The sequence below is a fragment of the Eleutherodactylus coqui genome, chromosome 5 (assembly GCF_035609145.1).
Source record: "Eleutherodactylus coqui strain aEleCoq1 chromosome 5, aEleCoq1.hap1, whole genome shotgun sequence".
Taxonomy (NCBI): Eukaryota; Metazoa; Chordata; class Amphibia; order Anura; family Eleutherodactylidae; genus Eleutherodactylus; species Eleutherodactylus coqui.
The window spans coordinates 33,447,179-33,468,405 of NC_089841.1; the positions used below are offsets into that span (position 1 = coordinate 33,447,179).

General features: G+C 43.1%; 2 protein-coding genes across 3 annotated transcripts in view; one reads left to right on the forward strand and one right to left on the reverse strand.

The window, feature by feature from the left end:
* The window catches only part of LOC136629139 (oocyte zinc finger protein XlCOF6-like), a 913,937-nt gene that overhangs the window by 778,351 nt on the left and 114,359 nt on the right, over window positions 1–21,227 (reverse strand). The window lies entirely within an intron of this gene.
* Window positions 1,822–19,688, forward strand: LOC136627175 (oocyte zinc finger protein XlCOF6-like). The gene is made up of 4 exons (XM_066602109.1): window positions 1,822–1,899; window positions 2,028–2,207; window positions 2,290–2,413; window positions 18,277–19,688. Exons 1-4 carry the CDS (start codon window positions 1,822–1,824, stop codon window positions 19,686–19,688), a joined length of 1,794 nt encoding a protein of 597 aa, XP_066458206.1.

Genomic DNA, 21,227 nt, shown 5'->3' on the forward strand with positions numbered 1-21,227 from the left:
TAGAACAGGCCTGGGTGGCCAACGTCCAAGAGCCTATGTGGAAATTAATAAGTCAGGACCACCAAAACCCTACTAAAATCTCATCTATAACCGCCCGACATGGTTCCCCTTGGGGTGTTCTTAGGGGGATCAAAAAAACAGGGCTATGGTGATCAGAGAACGCAATTAGATAGTGCTGTGGATAAAAACGGGTATAATATAGACTTATCGGCCGTATTACTCTGTGTGTTTGGAGGAGTGGTGTTAGGGCATAGCAGCATTGTTTAACTATTTTCTGACTGGGACGGAGTGGACCGTGTGGGATGACGCTGTTGCTTGGAGACAGCATTTGCCGCTAACGTCAGGTGGGAGCAGGGCTCGTTGGCGGCTAGCCGCTCCTGATCGTGTACTGTATGCATACGCAAAGAGATAAACTTTTTAGGTGCAGAGTGGGGAGATACTCCTCTGCCGTCTGGGGGAAAGGTGGGAGGGGGGTTATATGAATTAGTATTTGAATGGAATGGAAATAAAGTTACATACGATGGAAATAAAGTTGTGGTACAAGAGAGAGAGAACGTGGAATGTAATATACATCATCCAAAAAAAAATAAAAAAAAATATATATATATATATACACACACATGGCGTTTTAAGCAAAATATTATATATATTGATAAAATGAATAAATGTAGAAAAGAAAGTGAAAATAAACATAGAGAAAAAGTCTTCCCAAAGTGTTCCCAAGGGCTTCATTCAAGCAAATTGGAGACAAAGCGTTTAACTTAAAAATCCAGAACATTTCACGTCTTATAAAGTCTCAAATCTGATTGGTTTACTGAAAGGAATTTGTTCCAGAGCGGTAACAGAAAAATTCTCTAAACTCTGGGCATGGGTTGAGGTTGTATGAAGAGAGAGGTTGCTGTATGATTTATATGTATTCTAATCACATTTGTATGTTTAGTTGATTTTATTCAATTCTATGTTATGTTTTTCATGCACCTTCTATGCAACGTTTTATATATTTCTCATATTCTCTACTGATGCAAGAAGCCCCCTCCGAGGTTTGTGATGTTGGGATTTGTAATTGCCTTTTAATATAATAACTTTCATATTTCTATGTTGTCCATGACTAGAAAAATATTCTGCCACCAGTAATTCTGTCTTCCTCTCTTTAATTGTGTGGCGATGAGATTTCATCCTTGGATAAAAGATGAGGTCTCATTGCCACATGCTGAACACTACCAGAAAGAGATGACAGCTGGGCATGCATAGTCAAAGGATTTTTCTTTTATCTGTAAGATATACTCGTGCTCTGTAACTATACTCATGCACAAGACTAATAAAAATCTATTGTTCTAATAAAAAATGTCTGTGCCATTTTTACCTTGCTTTTTGAGGAAACAGCAAAAACGGTCTGTGGTGATGATGCAGGGATCACTATGACCATACCTGTTGTCTGCCTGCTGGAATAGACGCTACATGGTCTTAAGGACAATGACATGTTGTCACAGAAGGAGGAAGAAGGGATACCAATCTCGAAATGTTCATGCCAGTACTCTGAGGCCAGGGATTGGTCAGCACTGGTCATGTGTATCAGCACATACGATAATCCAGCCTTGTTACAAGAGTGAGATGAAGAGGTTCCTACATGGTTGATCTACTGTCTGTGTTACTGGCTCCTCCAATGGTTCCACTTATTTTCTCCAGTAAATGTACTTTTTCCTTTTGGATCTCTGTGGTTTTCATATTGGATCATCTTTCTGTCCACTCAGGTTCCCGCAGTAGAGGATCCTCTGTTGTCCTTCACTACATAAGAGAATTTCCCTGATCAACCCGTCAAGGATGGAGAAGGACACGAGCAAGATGGTGGAGAGGATATTAAATGTCAGCCTAGAGATAATCTTCTGTCTTATTGGGGAGGTGAGAAATTCAGATGATGTCATAATACAAAATTTCTTATCTATGTTAAAAACAGATGATGTCACTGGAGAGGTGATAGACTTTGGAAATGTCTGTAGTGATATTTATTACTGTCACTCCATATACAGGATTACACAGTAGTAAAGAAGACCTCTAGTATTGGCTATTGGACCCCTGTGTGTGATGAATCGGGAAAACTTTTGAGCCAAATCAACGGGCCCCCACCTTACCCCCTGATATACGAGGACATCAATGTACAGAAGATTCTAGAACTCACCAACAAGATGATTGAGCTGCTGACTGGAGAGGTGACGCTGCAGGGAATGCTGGGACATTATACAGTAACGGCACTGGTGGCTTCTGGGTGATGACTGTACATTGTATTGTCAGGTTCCTATAAGGTGTCAGGATGTCGCTGTCTATTTCTCCATGGAGGAGTGGGAGTATTTAGAAGGACACAAGGATCTGTACAAGGACACCATGATGGAGACCCGCCAGCTGCTCCCATCACCAGGTAATAGACAGAACTAAATACATGGGGACTTTATTATCTGTATGTAAAGAATGACATCAGTGTCTGTCTGTATTTCCTCCAGTTCCAACCAGTAAGAGAAGCCCACCAGAGAGATGTCCCCATCCTCTTCTTCCACAGGACCATCAGGTATATGGAGATGTCCCTCTGATCTGTAGACAGCTGTAAAGCTCTTGTCTTCAGTCTTATTAGATGTCTTCTACTTGTGTGATGAGGCCGGTGGAGATGGCAGGATTACCGCTGACCAGAGACATTACATGTTCTCTGGATCTTCTCCCAGTTTTCTGGCGGTGGAGACTGCTGGTGGGAATAAGGAGCCAACAGGTTGGATTTATATCTATCTGCTCCTTTATTTAACCCAAGACAAACAGCGGATGTGTCTGGTAGACGCTGATCTCCTCCACTGAGACAACGTGCAGCGTGTCTAGCCATGCCAGATATACATGTGTATGAGGTTCCTGAGGGGTCTCTGAGCCACCATCTAATATCTATGTCCGGCTACTAGACCTGCAACCATATGGCTCATATAACTACTCCTGTCAGGTCATTATTGGTTGTCATGATGATTAATGACCATTTCAGGTCATGTAAAACCTTCCACATGACTTCTCTAACCATCTGCTGTCTTTTACAATATTTGTCTCACAGCTTTTGTATCAAGATGAAGATCTGACCAATATTAATACTACAGAGACAAATGGGACGGATGATCAGCAGTGTAAAGAGGAGATTCCCACATGTAACCGCCCAGGTGAGTAGTAACCACTAAATACAGCAGAGAAGAGTCACAGATTCTCCTCGGTCAGCGGCTGCAGATAGTTATGTAGATTTATAAGCTCTGGGATGTGTCAGTTTCTGCTGGATGTTCCCCATTCAGCCGGAGTACAAACTAAATGTGGGTGACATGTGATACCGTTATAGGCGATAACACACGATGGGCATCTATAATATGGGTGTAATTATGGGCACCACATCATTATAATGCTGTGATTATCTTATGTATTGTATCCGTTATTTAGAAGAATAAAAGTTTTGAAATAGAAAATATAAGTGTAAAATCCATCTGTAGTCCGGATATAAAATATATCTATGTGAACGAGGCCGATTCCTTCATCGTTTGCTGCCAGCACTATTGGGAGAAGAGTATCCCTAATTTTAGAACTAAGGAACCATTAGCTCCTGTTAGACTCCTAGAATCCAGATTGTGGAGGCATAGACCCGGATAACAGAAGATTCCTTGGAAGATGGAAGGTTGGTGCTATGAGTGTCAGGAATGCTTCTCTCCTGGATGCCGGATCATCATTATCATATAACAAATCTCACTGCAACCGGAAAAGATTTATACCCTCTTCAGAAACGGATACATGAGGGCTTGGTTTTTGATGGACACATTATATTTGGATGGAACCATTTAATATATAAGCAATATTATGATAGTGTGTGGGAGAATGATGTCCAAAAAGAGACAGAATTTAGCAGGAGAAGATCTAGTAGTTCTTCTACAGATCTGTCCCAATGGGCTGGGCTGTGCTTGTAGGTTGCAAGCTAGAAACCCTCCTTAAATAAGAGCCAAGCACTGATGATGCTCCAACACTGCCCTGAAGAAGTTATTTAGTGATGGGGGGGAGGGGGGCGGGACTGGTCTGCCCCAATTTAATGACATGAGTGGTGATGCACTCAGTTACTTATCTGCCCATAGGATCATGCTGTTGCACCACCACTGTAGATGAATGGTAGGATGGCACTGGTTCACCTTGTGACTGCAAGCAGTGATGTGGCTAGATTACCGAATTTGTTTTTAGAGTATGAGGGGCCACATAATGGTGCCATTAGCTGGAATCTGGTGTATATTATGTGATGTACACTGGGGATGTGTGCATTTCCATTCCTGGTGTAGTGGTTGCACTAGGGCAATGGCCCTGAATAGGCATGAAAATCAAGGTCATAGTGACTGCAGATATCCAGAGAACAAGAGGATTTTCCCTTCCACTTCACAAAAGTATTGGTCCTGTGTGCGAGGAGAAGGAGTCTCCATTTTTCATGAATAGAGCAGAGGAGACAGCTGCAGATACAATGACTGCAACTGACGTCAACCAGGCCAAATAGAAACATGCCTCGGCACTCATACACATTTAATATCTGAATAAATCTGTTATTTATACTATACCCATATGAAAATGAACCTTTATAGTTCTCTACTGAGCATTTACTAGAAGCATAGTAATGTGTAGACTGGCATATGAACCTATGAAGATGGAGGCTTTACCACAGAAGGAGAAAACTGCAAAAGAACAGCCTGGTGGGGAACATCATGATCTAGTAGTCCTCGCTTTGAGGTCTAGTATTAGATTGTGATCTGTTTGCTAATTACTGTCGGTAAGTGTATATGACTCCATTTCCTCTATGTTCCTTCCATTTTGTGTCCTTCTGTCTGTCATGGTCTTGTTAGCTTTCCTTTAGGGATCCTACCCACTTTTGTTTCTTTAACACTGCGTTTTTTTAAACTCTGTCTGTCTATGGGACTTTCTAATGTTAACAATGCATTGCAAATTTGTGCTTTTGCAATTTGTGTGTTATGCATTTTAACATTAGAATGTCCCATTGACATTCATGTTAAAAAAATGCAAGTGGGTGGGAGCCCTTAACAAGATTTGCAGAAAAATGCTAAACAATAAAAAGGGCCTTAGTGGTTAGAACATACCAGGGAAGAGATTGAGAAAGCAGAGTCAATGGCCTGAGTCGAAGCTCACAGTTCCTGATTTGTTCCTAAAACATCTTTATTAAGTATAGCAGACACGTCTGCTGCTCTGCTCTGTCTGTTATCTAAGTTTGTGTTTAATTTGCTTCAGCATCTCTGAAGTTAACACTTCCTGACTCCTCCACTCGGCTGGAGGCTGTTTCCAAAACACTCCCCTATAAAGCTCCCTCAGACCTGGTCATCAGTACTGCAGTGTTGTTGTACTTGTATGACAGCTTGTGGCTGCTGCTCCTGCATTGATTTCTGTTGCTACTAATCTCTAGTCTGCTGTAGCCGTTTGCTACTTGTGTTCCTTCCAGGTTATTTGTTACCTACTCTCACCCTCAGGCTCTGTTCCTGCTTGGTACGACCTGTTCTAGTGTTAGGGTTGTGACATAGACAAACTGGAGCAAGTTCAGAAAAGAGTTACCAAGATGGTGAGCGGTCTGCAAATCATGTCCTATGAGGAACAGTTAAAGGATCTGGGAATGTTTAGCTTGCAAAAAAGAAGGCTGAGAGGAGACTTAGTAGCTGTCTAAAAATATCTGAAGGGCTGTCACAGTGCAGAGGGATCAGCCCTGTTCTCAGCTGCACAAGGAAAGACTGGAAGCAATGGGATGAAACTGAAAGGGAGGAGACACAAATTAAATATTCGAAAAAACTTTCTGACTGTGAGGGTGATCGGTGAGTGGAACAGGTTACCATGGGAGGTGGGGAGTTCTCCTTCAATGGAAGTGTTCAAACAAAGGCTAGACAAATATCTGACTGGGATGATTTAGTGAATCCTGCATTGAGCAGGGGGTTGAACCCTATGACCCTGGAGGTCCCTTCCACCTCTACCATTCTATGATTCTATAGAGCAACTGTCAGAAAAAAGTTCTGTGCTCAGGAGGTGAAAAACCCAAATGGCAATAGGTGTATGTAAGGTACACCGAAAGAAATTAATCCACACTTACTTGAGAAGGAGGGGGGTATGGTGTACAAAAGCCCCCTCCTCTGAGTGTCATCCACGAGTGTCAAAGGACTTCAAGAGTGTATGATGAGAGAGCTTTATTACGGCGACGCGTTTCGGTGCACAACACAGCCGTATATACACATAAGACCAAATACATATATATATATATACCTACAAGGAAATACCTCTCACATGTGTAACCAGCGTTGCAAGTCTGGCGCCCGTCCGGAGGGGGCGATCATTGATGACGGGGTCTGTTAAGCCGGTCATGTGATGTCGCTGAATCATCAAACGTGATGACGTACAGAAAGGAAAGCGTCCTTATACTGTATAGTGTGATGGGTATGCTGCCATGGAAATCACGCTGTCCTCAGACGTGATGACGTCATTGCGTCCGGGAGGGGGAAGGTCCGTATCGAGGAAGTAGCCCCACACTATACAATGAGATGATGCACTGCGTTGTCATGGGGATTGTAGCCGCAGTGGAAGTGGTCTCCACACCGGGGGAGCGTATCCACATTCGGCAAGTAAAGTCTTAACTATCTTAACTATAGATTATATATATATATATATATATATATATCTTAAATATACCATGGTCTTCAGATGCAATAAATATTATAAAAGGGTTATAATAAAGATACACAAACTTATAAGCTCCACTAATAGTGGAGATGGAAAGCTAGTCATATATCTAATAAAGCCCAAATTGAGAAAGTATATACACTTTGCTCATGAATATAAATACACCATAATAAGGAAAAAGAAGAATACTGGCCAGTGACTAGTTTTGATAGAAGAGCAAACATAGATGCACAAGCAATAGTATATAAAAATATGCATAGAAATACATACATAGCAGCACAAATCTTAAAATATGTATAATATGTTGCCCAAGTCATTGCATATTGAGATTATTTAAAAAATGCAATATATCAAATTTTGCCTTATACTAGAAAAAAGTGGTATACATCATATACAATGAAAAAACAAATACATGGTGCATAGTGTGACTCTGACTAAAATATATATAATTAAAGGGGTTGTCCCGCGCCGAAACGGGTTTTTTTTTTTTCAGAGACAACCCCGATGCGGGGGTTAAAAAAGAACACCGCACAGCGCTTACCTTAATCCCCGCGCTCCGGTGACTTCTTACTTACCGGTTGAAGATGGCCGCCGGGATCTTCACCCTCGGTGGACCGCAGGGCTTCTGTGCGGTCCATTGCCGATTCCAGCCTCCTGATTGGCTGGAATCGGCATGTGACGGGGCGGAGCTACACGGAGCCCCATTGAGAAAAGAAGAAGACCCGGACTGCGCAAGCGCGTCTAATTTGGCCATTAGACGCCGAAAATTAGACGGGCTCCATGGAAACGAGGACGCTAGCAACGGAGCAGGTAAGTGAAAAACTTCTTATAACTTCTGTATGGCTCATAATTAATGCACAATGTACATTACAAAGTGCATTAATATGGCCATACAGAAGTGTATAGACCCACTTGCTGCCGCGGGACAACCCCTTTAAGATTCTATATAAATATGTATGGATAGATTTAAAAGATAAATATGCATATTAAACCTTCTCTAAAACTTCATTTAGGCCATTGGGCATCAGAGTTTGGAGTTTAAAAATCCAGAACATTTCCCTATTCTTTAAAAGGGAAAACAGACCCATCTTGATTTTTTTTCAAGTGGGGTTATTCTCAAACCGGAAAACTTTTTGTTATGCTTTTCTAAAAAGTGTCTGGATACGCTGTGATTGATAAAACCTTTCAAAATATTATGACTGTGTTTATTGAGCCGAATTCGCAAAGCGTTTGTGGTACAGCCAATATATCGGAGGCCACAGGGGCATTCTAATAAATAAATAACGTACGTACTACTGCAATTAAGAAATGAACTAATCTAAAAGGGGCTTTATCAGGGGCTACAGATACGTCTTTTCTGGCATGCATTATAGCAGAACAGCATTTACAGCGAGGGAGGCCACATCTGTATGATCCTCTTAACCCTTTCCAATCCACTGTCTGACGTCTAAAGACATTCTGATTCAAGGCTGTAAAGCTTCCGATGTCGGAAGATGTCCAGCAGGGTATTCTTACTGTATATTACTGGCCGCTCTGTTGTCGGGGGCTTCTTCAGCATGTCCAATACCGCAGTACTGGCTCTAGCCAGCAGGTGGCACCATTGTATAATGACAGAAAGAGAAAACCCCCTAGGAAACCCTGAATCCCAAATTGGATTGCAAAGGGTTAAAGTGTTAGTACTGAAAAATTTGTGTTTCATAATATTGGGAGTTTTATTCCTCTTTTTTCCCATGGGGGCAGGAAGGGGCTATCCTATTTTTAATGGTTCGATTTCTACAGAATGTAATGCATGGATTTGTAGGTAGAATTTTTTTGTAAAAACGGAATCTCCTTCAGAAGGCTCCAGTGTTTAGATAGAATTCTGCCAATTTTGCCATGCTGGTTGTTATATCTCGTAATGAATCTGATGGTTCTTGCATCGTTGTCCTTTGATCCTTTTTCGTTAGAACTTTCCATGGATATATCTTGTTTAAGTGCTTTTTCATAAGCTGCTTCAATCGGATTCAATGGATAGCCTTTTTCTTTGGAGCGTTTTTTCAAAGTTGCTGCTTGGATTTTATAGTCTTCTAATCTTGTGCAGTTCCTCCTTATTCTCACAAACTGACCAAACGGAATATTATTTTTCCAGGCTCTAGCGTGGCAGCTCTTATAATCCAAATAGCTATTTGTATCAGTTTTCTTAAAGTGCGTGGTAATCTATTCTATTAGTCAGTGCCCAGGTTCCAGTTCACGGCCATCCTTGTCAGGACGATTACTTTGCTTTCTGTTAGGCAGGGATTTCCCTATTCCTTACCAGTTCAGGGATCGCTCAGTCCTAGTTTCCACCTGGTCTCTGGGTCAGCTATCTGTTCCGGCTGGTTTTCCTGCCCAGAGGGACGAGGCAGTGGTTCCACACTCGCATATGTAACTTATTGTTTTACATTCTTGTACCTGTGTTCTGAGAATCAATGATATATGGTGTCACTCCGCCTAGGAGAAGTCTTTTTGGTGATTTAGATGTTAATACGTTATCATGCATATTCATACATGTTTTGATTTATGAACCAATGGTAATGAATTAATTATTATTTCAATTGAGGCGAGTGCCTCTATAAAAACTGCAGCCTGTCAATTTATTAAACATATCACATCTGGTTGTTGTGGTGCAAGTTATTTTTGGCTTCAAACAAACGGCTAACTTAAAAGCCAAAAGGCATACCTTTGAAAGTAAAACCTTTAGTTTTCACTAACATTTGGCTCCCAATGCGGGGGCATGACCGGATACGCTCCAGATCCCAGCAAAGAATGCAGTACCGTATATACTCGAGTATTAGCCGACCCAAGTATAAGCCGAGACAATAAGTTTCCCCACTAAAAACTGGGAAAACTTATTGACTCGAGTATATACTAGGTAAAAAAAAAAAAACCTCCATACTCACCTCCCAGCTGGCATCTGTGTCCGTACGACAAGCTGCTTGAATTCTCCCTGCTGTCATCCCCTGCCATCCTTACTGCTTGGCTCTGTCAGTTCTGTGTAAGTAAGCGCTGTGATTGGATTGAGCGCCAGCCAATCACAGCTGCCGCTCGATCCAATCACAGCACTTACTTACACAGCACTGATGTCAGGGGATTTGAAAGCCGAGCAGGGAGAAATCTAAAGCAGCTGGATTGGCTGTATACGATCGAGCACCATCTGTGACTGGCCAGCGCTCGATCCAATCCCAGCTCTTACTTACACAGCGCTGATGGCGGGGGATGACAGAGCCGAGCAAAGAGGACGGTGGGGGATGATAGCAGAGAGAATTCAAGCAGCCTGCCGCACCGAGGTTTTTTTAAGCCTTTCCTGACTCAAGTATAAGCCGAGAGGGGGGGCTTTTTCAGCACAAAAAAAGTGCTGAAAAACTAGGCTTATACTTGAGTATATACAGTAATTTTCTCTTTTATGGAAAAACAGATGAGTGCGCTACTGTGTTTTCCTGACAATATGACCTACCCCAAAAATAAGCCCTAGCCTTTTTTGGGCGGGGGGGACTTGAAAAATAAGCCCTAGTTACACTACATAAAAAAAAAAAGAATACATTACTCAGCAGCCTCGGTCCAGGTCCCTCCTGCTGCTGTCTAGAGGTTGAATGTGGTTCCCGTAGTCCTCTGCCCCCCATAGATCATCACTTCCTGGTTACAAAATTCATAAATCTCGTCTCCAGAAAGCAATGGCTAGGACTGGTTCTTCAACCACTGCTCAGCCAATCAATGTAGCACTGGATATACCAATGCGATGGCTGTGATTGGTTCATCCAGCACTGCATTAAATGCCTAAGCAGTGGCCTAAGAACCACTCAACAGACATTGCATTGTAGAGGTAGGATTTATGACTTGGCTGATAACGCTGCTCAACAGCATTTTTGCATCTGGTGTGCGATATATTAATTTTCATGGATTTTTTTTTTTGGGTGTAGAATCTGAATTTACCTTTTAGAAATGATGTATCATGTAAGGTTTTTATGTAATTTAGATTTTTTTCATTTTTTTAAAAAAAGTTTTTGTTTGAGCTCATTTTCTGGTGAATTATGTATATAAAATTAAATCAGTGACTAAGCTAAACTCTATTTGAATGTAATACACAGTGGATGAAGTTCTAAAAATGGTCACTAGATGTCAGAACAATATAGTTAAGCAGGAAGGTTACTGACATGAGCCTATCTGTACTGCTGTTTAGTGTTTGCTGTAATCTGCATGAAGCACTTCTCTTCATTAAGGATTTTTTGAGTTGCATTCACAAATACATTACCAGAAAAACATCATTGAGTTCTGAGTGTTATTTTTTTCTTGTATTTAAAACCAGACAATATTTGTCAATACGGTATTATTGTCTATGTAATAGTGCTATGTATCTCACAAATGTGATGTGATAGAATCTGATTCTTCCACTGAATTCAGCGCCCCAAAATTAGTTGAATCAACCTGTTTCCAAACCAGATACAGAATATTTTGATTTGTTGACCAGTGTAATTGGTTGTCAACCTGTCATGCTTTGATCTGTGTCTAAGAACCTGACAGATGCTATGTTTTGGGGTAAGTTTTGAATCCGAATGTAAATTTTGCCCAAACGTTTTCTGAGGTGAGTGATCTGAATGTACATGATTTATTGCCCCGAGATGTGATTGTGATTGAATGCTACAGCTGTAAATTGAATGAATTTGAAGGAACCAGCTTGCTGTGTGCTCAAAATTATATGATGGCTTAAAGGGGTTGTCCCGCGGCAGCAAGTGGGTCTATACACTTCTGTATGGCCATATTAATGCACTTTGTAATATACATTGTGCATTAATTATGAGCCATACAGAAGTTATAAAAAGTTTTTTACTTACCTGCTCCGTTGCTGGCGTCCTCGTTCCCATGGAGCTGACTAATTTTCGCCCTCCGATGGCCAAATTAGCCGCGCTTGCGCAGTCCGGGTCTTCTGCAGTCTTCTATGGGGCCGCTCGTGTAGAATGCCGGCTCCGTGTAGCTCCGCCCCGTCACGTGCCGATTCCAGCCAATCAGGAGGCTGGAATCGGCAATGGACCGCACAGAAGCCCTGCGGTCCACGGAGACAAAGGATCCCGGCGGCCATCTTCAGCAGGTAAGTATGAAGACGCCGGACCGCCGGGATTCAGGTAAGCGCTGTGCGGGTTGTTTTTTTAACCCCTGCATCGGGGTTGTCTCGGGAGGGGGGGGTTAAAAAAAAAAAAAAAACCCGTTTCGGCGCGGGACAACCCCTTTAATAAGTACTGAAGCTATGTCTTACACTGCAGTCTTTGGACTGTGTTGATCTTGGTGATGTTTCAACCCTATCTTCTTCCCCCTTGGACTAACATTTTATAGTGACTACATTGTAACTTTGCAGAAAAAAAAATGTTACATCTGACTGACATTCCCAAAGACGTTATGGCGTTAATTTTGCAAATTGGGCGGGCAAATATACAATATTTCAAATACATTTATCTTACCAAAGAAAAGGTTTCCTCAGACCTGCTTCTTGTTGTGGTAGACAGGATATTTAAATTTGATATATATATTAAGGTGAAGTTGTTTTTTTTTGTTTTTTTTCTGCCTCTGCTCCCCCGAGTGTGTCCTTCTATATTGACTACAGCATTTGAGATTGAAGCAGGAAAACAGAAGTGCTTGGCTGCTTGTTGGTTGAGTATATCACTCAGAAAGGTACCTTTTATGGTATGCTACTCCAGGCTGTTGCATAAGGTGCGCATTTGAGTGTTTTTACAATTAGTGAGCTGAACAGACTGTGGAAAGAGGGTAAAAATAATTTTAAAATAAAGGTCCTTTTAACAACACAGATTTGTGCTGTGAGTTGTGGGAAGAAACCACGCCAAGGGGCATCTCTAATTGCAGCCAAAGGATAAAACTGTAAGTGCTTGTAGGTGTATAGTGGAGGCAAGCCAGATAAGAGCCATAAGTAATTGTGGTCATGTGATAAAATGGTAAGTGCTTGGGTGTGTATGTAAACCGACCTGGGCCTGGGCTGGGTAGATCCTACTCAATTACTATATGTGGATAAAAAAAGAAAAACACAGAAATGTAATTTGTTGCAACTGTGGAGTTTAGGGCCATATGAGAAGGACCTGTCAAGCCCCTCACTCACGGAATGTTCTTTTAACATCCCCACTAATGACCCTATGTCACCATCTGCCTCTAAGCTTCTTTCGCTCACCTCCTCCCTTGGTCTCTCTCAACTCACAGCCTCTCCCACTCACAGGGATGGCAACACTCTTGATCTGGTCTTCTTCCGTCTCTGCTTTGTTTCCAACTTCACTAACTCCCCTCTCCCGCTCTCGGATCATAACTTCCTCTCTTTCTCTGTCACGCTCCCTACCATCTCTCCAGACCCACCTACCTACAGTACCTACAGGAACCTTAAGGCCATTCACACCCAGGACTTTGCTGAATCTCTACAGTCCTCTCTGTCCCCCATCTCTCTCCTCTCCTGCCCCAACCTGGCTGCCGCTCACTACAACACCGCTCTCAAACATGCCCTGGATGAAGCAGCGCCCCCCAGAACCCGAGCCATTCGATGTAGAACACGGCAACCCTGGCTCACACCTCATACACGCTTCATCCGGCGGTGCTCTAGAAGTGCTGAACGGCTGTGGAGGAAATCGCAAACGGCACCAGACTTCCTCCACTACAAATTCATGCTCAGAACCTACAACCTCGCCCTCCACCATGCCAAACAAGTCTACTTCACCTCTCTAGTCTCCTCATTATCGCACAACCCTAAACGGCTCTTTGATACTTTTCACTCCCTTCTCAGCCCAAAACCGCAGCCCCCAGTGACGGATCTCAGTGCTGAAGAGTTGGCTGCTTACTTCAAAAAGAAAATAGACGACATCCGTCAGGAAATAACTTCCCAATCCCAGACTAGCCCTGACCCTAGTCCTGTCAGCACTGCATCTAGCTCCTGCTCACTGTCTGTACTCAGACCAGCGACAGAGGAAGAAGTCTCCAAATTGCTCTTCTCTGCTCGCCCCACCACCTGCGCTAGCGACCCTCTCCCCTCACACCTCCTCCGTTCCTTCTCCCCAGTGGTCATCTCCCATCTCACCACTATATTCAACCTCTCTCTGACCTCTGGCATCTTTCCCTCTTCTTTCAAACACGCCATCATATCCCCACTGCTAAAGAAACCGACTCTGGACGCGACTGATGCTGCCAACTACAGACCCATCTCAAACCTCCCCTTCATCTCCAAACTACTAGAACGCCTAGTTTACTCCCGCCTTGTAAGCTATTTATCAGAGAACTCTCTCCTAGACCCCCTACAGTCTGGCTTCCGACCTCAACACTCGACAGAAACTGCCCTTACTAGGGTATCCAATGACCTACTGACAGCCAAATCGAGGGGCGATTACTCCCTACTGATCCTCCTCGACCTTTCTGCAGCGTTTGACACTGTTGACCACAAACTCCTCCTCAGTATGCTACGCTCTATTGGCCTAAAGGACACTGCCCTCTCCTGGTTCTCCTCTTACCTATCTGACCGCTCTTTCAGTGTCTCCTTTGCTGGCTCTACCTCCCCTCCTCTTCCCCTTGCTGTTGGGGTCCCCCAGGGCTCGGTCCTTGGCCCCCTTCTCTTCTCTATCTACACAGCCCCTATTGGACAAACCATCAGGAGTTTTGGCCTCAAATACCACCTGTACGCTGATGACACCCAGCTATACACCTCTGCCCGTGACATCTCTGCACCCTTCCTCCAAAACATCACTGTCTGTCCGCTGTCTCTAACACCATGTCCTCTCTCTACCTAAAACTAAACCTCTCTAAAACTGACTTACTGGTATTTCCACCCTCCACTAACCGACCTCATCCTGACATCTCCATCTCAGTGTGTGGCGCCACCATAACTCCTAGACAACACGCCCGCTGCCTTGGGGTCATATTTGACTCTGATCTCTCTTTTGCCCCCTACATCCAATCTCTGGCCCGAACATGTCAGCTGCACCTCAAGAACATCGCAAGAATCCGCTCTTTTCTCACTGTGGAGACGTTAAAAACGCTTATTGTCGCCCTCATCCACTCCCGGCTCGATTATTGCAACTCGTTGCTGATCGGCCTCCCCTGCACCAGACTCTACCCTCTTTAATCCATCCTGAATGCGGCAGCCAGGCTCATCTTCCTGTCCAGCCGCTACTCGGACGCCTCTGTCCTGTGCCGGTCACTGCACTGGCTGCCCGTTAAATACAGAATTCAATTCAAACTCGCTACCTTCATCCACAAAGCCCTCCACAGTGCAGCGCCACCCTATATCGCCTCCCTCATCTCAATCCATCAACCAGCCCGGGCTCTCCGCTCTGCTAATGAAACCAGACTGAGCGCCCCTTTAATTCGAACTTCTCATTCCCGCCTCCAAGACTTCTCCAGAGCAGCACCGGTCCTCTGGAACGCACTACCAAAGGCTACCCGAGCAATCCAGGACTCGCAGAACTTCAGGCGTGCTCTAAAAACGCACCTCTTCAGGGAGGCATACCGCATTCCCTAAACAAACCTCTCTGTACTCCGCCTGATAACATGCTCCCTGACCTACTGACTGCAATCCCTGCTAGCCATCATAAACCGCTCCTGCAGTCACACCGTTTCTGCCGTCACACGGCTAAATGTCTGACCATTGTCTATGTGTATACTAATCCTCACTCTCCACCTCGCTATACTGTGCACATCTCCAGCCCCTTTACCCTCTGTATCACCCCATTACTTGTAGTATGTAAGCTCGTTGGAGCAGGACCCTCACCCCTATTGTTTCCATCAACTGATTACTATGTAACCGTGGTTCTGTAATGTTTGTATTTTGTCTTTCTGTATTCCCCCTGTCTATGTAAGCGCTGCGGAATATGTTGGCGCTATACAAATAAAGTTTATTATTATTATTATTATTCTCCAAGGTGAAGGGGGAGAAACGTTAAACATGCAGTTAAAAGAAGGTCAAGCTCTACACACTGGTATGTACTTGACCATTCCGTGTAATTATGCTTTGTAAAAAAAATTATGAATCACTTTGTGCAATCTGCTACTGTAATCTGTGCATATTGCTGCTTAGATGCCGCAGCGCTGAAATGGCTACTATGAAAATCTAGTGGTTGCTTCCCAGACTTCTCAGGAGATGTCCCGCGCCGAAACGGGTTTTTTTTTTTTTAAACCCCCCCCCCGTTCGGCGCGAGACAACCCCGATGCAGGGGTTAAAAAAACCACCCGCACAGCGCTTACCTGAATCCCGGCGGTCCGGTGACTTCAATACTTACCGCTGAAGATGGCCGCCGGGATCTTCTACCTTCGTGGACCGCAGCTCTTCTGTGCGGTCCACTGCCGATTCCAGCCTCCTGATTGGCTGGAATCGGCACGTGACGGGGCGGAGCTACACGGAGCCGCTCTCTGGCACGAGCGGCTCCATAGAAGAAAGCTGAAGACCCGGACTGCGCAAGCGCGGCTAATTTGGCCATCGGAGGCCAAAAATTAGTCGGCTCCATGGAGACGAGGACGCTAGCAACGGAGCAGGTAAGTATAAAACTTTTTATAACTTCTGTATGGCTCATAATTAATGCACAATGTACATTACAAAGTGCATTATTATGGCCATACAGAAGTGTATAGACCCACTTGCTGCCTCGGGACATCTCCTTTTATATCCTCAGCTTCTCAGGAACGAAATAAGAGAGCTTTATGCCAAGCAGCCAGAGGTGGGGGTTGTCAATACAGCTACATGAGAAGTGTGTGTCTCAGGAAAACAGAAAAGGAGGGGGAGAGTTCCTATTCATGCAACCATGCAACCTTGGCTCAATGGAAAACTAATGGCCCTTTTATACAGGACTATTACCATTGGAGTGTGGGGTTTTTAAAAAACTACTAACAATAATTGTCCTGTGTAGATGCATGCAGAAACTAGACGAGAATCATCCAGTCATTCAATTTGGTCATGCTTTAAGCCGTCTTTTGAGCGATAATCGTTGCGTCTTAACTGCACTGAGATCGTGCAGTTTTTGTTAAGCTGTTGCTCATCGTTGTCTTTCAGCATGAAACCTTATGAATGAACCTTATCAGCGATTCACAGTGGGATACAGCTAATACTATTGTTTCAGCTGTATCCCGCTCCTTGATGACAGGCTGGGTATGAACAGAGCGGTCCAGCTCTGTTCTCCATATCCTGCACGGAGCACTTGGTTGTATAACAGCTGGGCGCACTGAGCAGAGAACAGCTGGATGCAGCTGGAACACCCCGCTTGTCTTCTGCATCCTCCGCTCAGAGCGTTCGGCTGTATAGCAGCCGGGTGATCGGAGTGGGGAACAGCTGGATACAGAAGTCACCCCGCTTGTCTTCTGCATCCTCTAAATGGGCCTTTAAAACTGAATAATAGTAGTATAGTGTAAACAGCAGCCGTTCGGTGCTCAATGACTACTTACAGTGAATGGAGGCGGGCAGGGGAGAACACTTCTTGGCCACCCTACCTTCCTGCTGGCTGTGCTGTGAGTGATCCAGCAATAGTTGCTCCTGTGTAACAGCACAGGAGCAAGTATACACAGGGACGCGCTATCGGTCATCGTTTGCTTTACCAGGGCCTTTATCACTGCTTACTTAAATTGAAGAGACTTTTGCAGCATGTTTTAGTGTGTTTTGCAGTCTTTGAAATAATTGTTGCATTACAGCTATGCAATGTTTGACTGTGAGTAACAGATTGACTAATAGTTGATGCTTAATAGAAGAATGATGATACTGTTATTGCCATGTAAAGAATGCAATTTATTGCAGTGTGAGCAAAGGGGGAGATATTACAGTGGATATGGGGAAAAAAGCTATATAAGGGTGACTACCCACTACAGTTTTTTTTTTCCCTGCGAAATTCGCAGCATTTTGCGCAATCGCGATTTTAACATTTCAAGTCCCATAGACCCCTGCAGAGAAAAAAATGCTGCGAATTTCGCAGGGAAAAAAAACTGTAGTGTGTAGTCACCCTAAAAGTGAATAAGTTAGCTAAAAATGTCACAAACTATGTGCAAAAGATTATTTTTACAGCGGAAAAGGATGATTTAAAGTGATTAAACAATGGTTTGTGCAAATGTGTGATATTTGCTGCGCATTCATGCTGTGATTGTTTTTTCCTTGGTGACGCCTTCTGTGCTAGATGATGTAAGAGTCAGCTCTCTCCTCAGGAAAGGAGGGGGTGATTGCAAGTGATTGCAAGTTCTGAGAAACAAAATGCTGAAAAAATAAATCCTGTGCTACATGGAAAGCTGTGTAACACTGTCTCAGGAAAGCTGGGTGGATGAAGAAATTTTAGCACTTGAAAAATCTGATTGGGTGCATTGCAAACAAAATTAGATTAATAGCAATTTTGCTTAAAGGGTATCACATTTCCAATGTGTGTAGATTTTATGGATTATTTTTTTCCCTATTCTTGTTTTTCCTGAGGTGTCGAGGGACTTTTAAATAAGGAAGCCCTTACATGGCTCGCTATGCGACCTCTAATTTTTATAGAAATGTTCTAAAATATCAATATTATTTTTGCTTATGTTCAATAATCGTAAAATCTGCTTTATTTTTGACAGATGATGGTACAAGTTCAGAGGGGTGTCTGATATCTGCAAACTTTGAAACAGATGATAATAGACAAGATACATATGAAGGACCTGCCATTATCCCAGATATCCCCTCAGCCCTTCACAGCAAAGAGCCATCATCTGATCCTCCTATACAGGTTCCCTCTTCTGATCCACCACAGACTAATAAGCAGAAGAAAAGTCACAGAAGACAAGAACATCAAAGAGTACACAGAGGAGTCAAGCAATTTTCATGTGAAGAATGTGGGAAATGTTTTAATATGAAATCACATCTTGCTATACACCATAGAAGTCACACAGGAGAGAAGCCATTTTCATGTTCAGAATGTGGAAAATGTTTTACTCAAAAATCAGATCTTGTTATACATAAGAGAATTCACACAGGAGAGAAACCATTTTCATGTTCACAATGTGGGAAATGTTTTAATGTGAAATCACAGCTTGTTAGACATCAGATAACTCACACAGGAGAGAAGCCCTTCTCATGTTCAGAATGTGGGAAATGTTTTGCTCGGAAATCAGATTTTGTTAAACATCAGAGAACTCACACAGGGGAGAAGCCATTTCCATGTTCAGAATGTGGGAAATGTTTTGCTTGGAATTCAGATCTTGTTAAACATCAGAGGAATCACACAGGAGAGAAGCCCTTCTCATGTTCAGAATGTGGGAAATGTTTTGTATGTAAATCACACCTTGTTAAACATCAGAGAACTCACACAGGAGAGAAGCCATTTTCATGTTCAGAATGTGGGAAATGTTTTAATATGAAATTACAGCTTGCTAGACATCAGATAACTCATACAGGGGAGAAGCCCTTCTTATGTTCAGAATGTGGGAAATGTTTTGCTCGGAAATCACAGCTTGTTATACATCAGAGAACTCATACAGAAGAGAAGCCATTCTCGTGTTCAGAATGTGGGAAATGTTTTATTGTGAAATCACAGCTTGTTTTACATCAGAGAAGTCACACAGGAGAGAAACCATTTTCATGTTCAGAATGTGGGAAATGTTTTACTCGGAAATTGCGTCTTACCACACATCAGAGAACTCATACAGGAGAGAAGCCATTCTCATGTTCAGAATGTGGGAAATGTTTTTCAAAGAAATCAAATCTTGTTACACATCAGACAATTCACACAGGAGCGAAGCCATTTTCATGTTCAGAATGTGGGAAATGTTTTACAATGAAGTTACAGCTTGGTAGACATCAGAGAACTCATACAGGACAGAAGCCCTTCTCGTGTTCAGAATGCGGGAAATATTTTGCTTGGAAATCAGATCTTGTTAAACATCAGATAACTCATACAGCAGAGAAGCCTTATTCATGTTCAGAATGTGGGAAATGTTTTGCTTGTAAATCACAAGTTCTTAAACATGTAAGAATTCACACAGAAAAGTAACTTTCTTTTTTTTTAAACTCCTCCAATTACCAAATGGTGCAAGAAAAAAAAAATACAAAAAGGGGACTTCGTATTAAAAAATCTTTATTAAAAAAATGTCACAGCACAAATGCACTTTTTGGGGGCATTTCTTGACCTTTTTTTTCGCCTAAACTGCTATGGTTGGATGTTAACTAAAGGTGATTAAAGAGCTATTAAATGTGCTACAAACAGTGTTGTCTTTTTTTTTTTTTTTTTTGCGTATTATAGTGCGTATTATAATGTCTCTGGGTGTGTTTTCTTTGAGAAATTTCAGAAGTGGTAGCCTGTGGGCTCTATCGATTTTTAGCTCCTGTTCTGGAACATCAGGGAGGATTTTTCGGAGGAAGCACGTCACATATCCCATAATTTCGGCATTTGAGATTTTTTCGGATACTCCTCTTATTTTGACGTTATTACGTCTGTTTCTGTCCTCTAAGTCTGTTAATTTTTGTTGCAGCTTAGCTAGATTTGCTTCTAGGTCATAGTGAGAGTCTATTAGTGAGTTGTGAGATTTAACCAGCTCTCCCATCTTAGATTCTGTTTTTTCCATGTGAGTGTTCACTTCTTTGACTGAGGAGTTCACGTGGGAAGTCAGGTTCTATAAATCAAGTTGGATGGTGTCGTGCAGGGCCATGACGATTTCTTTTATATAGAGTTTTGAGGCCGGTTTGTTAGAGGCTGAGAGATTAGCTAAACTGCTATCTTTCTCGTTGTTTTGGCTGCTGCTCTGCATGTCAGATGTGCCTGGGTTAGAATCATCAGACAGTCTCTTTGCTTCTCCGAGCTGTCTGTGGGGGAGGGGACGTTCAGCTGCAGCGTGTCTGGCGCCATCTTATATCTCCCATCCCGCTTAGTGTTGTCCCCAGCCCCGGGAGAGTTAACTGCTGATCTCTCCGCTACAGCCTCTGTACCTACCTCCACCTCATCTATCTCTTCCCCTACTGTCAGCGGCTCACCTGTGCCCACGACGTCTGGGGTTGTCTGTACTTCCCCCATCAGTGTGCCGTTGGCTGGTTCATCTTCCGCCGACATGTTAGGAGTGGTAGCGTGCGCCGGGAAAAAGTCCTCCAATCTGGAAGGTTTCACCCTGGTTGTTCTCCTCTTCGACATCTCCGGATGCCTGGTGAGTTTCCCGATGCTGTGGGGTTATTTTCTCCCGTCTCTCGTCGCTGTAATGTTGCTGTGAGCCTGTCTTTAGCGGAGCATAAGCACAAGCGTCCATTCTGGTGCCTCACCAAGCCACGCCCCCATTAATAAAGTTTCCTGAACGTGCCTTCTTTATGAGTGCAGACATAAATTTACTCCCCCAGATTGCCTTGTGCGTAAACTACATGTTTGAGATAGAGATTTTTCTTCTTGAATTTGGATTCCAGACAGAGCCTAAGATCCTTTCTGAATGCTATTAACCCCTTAAGGACCAGACACTTTTTAGGGATTTTACCCATGTGGCGGTTTAGCTGCCATATTTTGTTTCCTTTTAGCTAGCAAAATTATTTTTGCTGCATTTTTTTTCCGTGA

Coding starts and splice junctions, on each gene's coding strand:
- LOC136627175 (XM_066602109.1), top strand. CDS start 1,822: ATGGAGAAGGACACGAGCAAGATGGTGGAGAGGATATTAAATGTCAGC. Junction 1,900..2,027: donor TCTTCTGTCTTATTGGGGAG/GTGAGAAATTCA, acceptor CTCCATATACAG/GATTACACAGTAGTAAAGAA. Junction 2,414..18,276: donor CCAGCTGCTCCCATCACCAG/GTAATAGACAGA, acceptor TATTTTTGACAG/ATGATGGTACAAGTTCAGAG.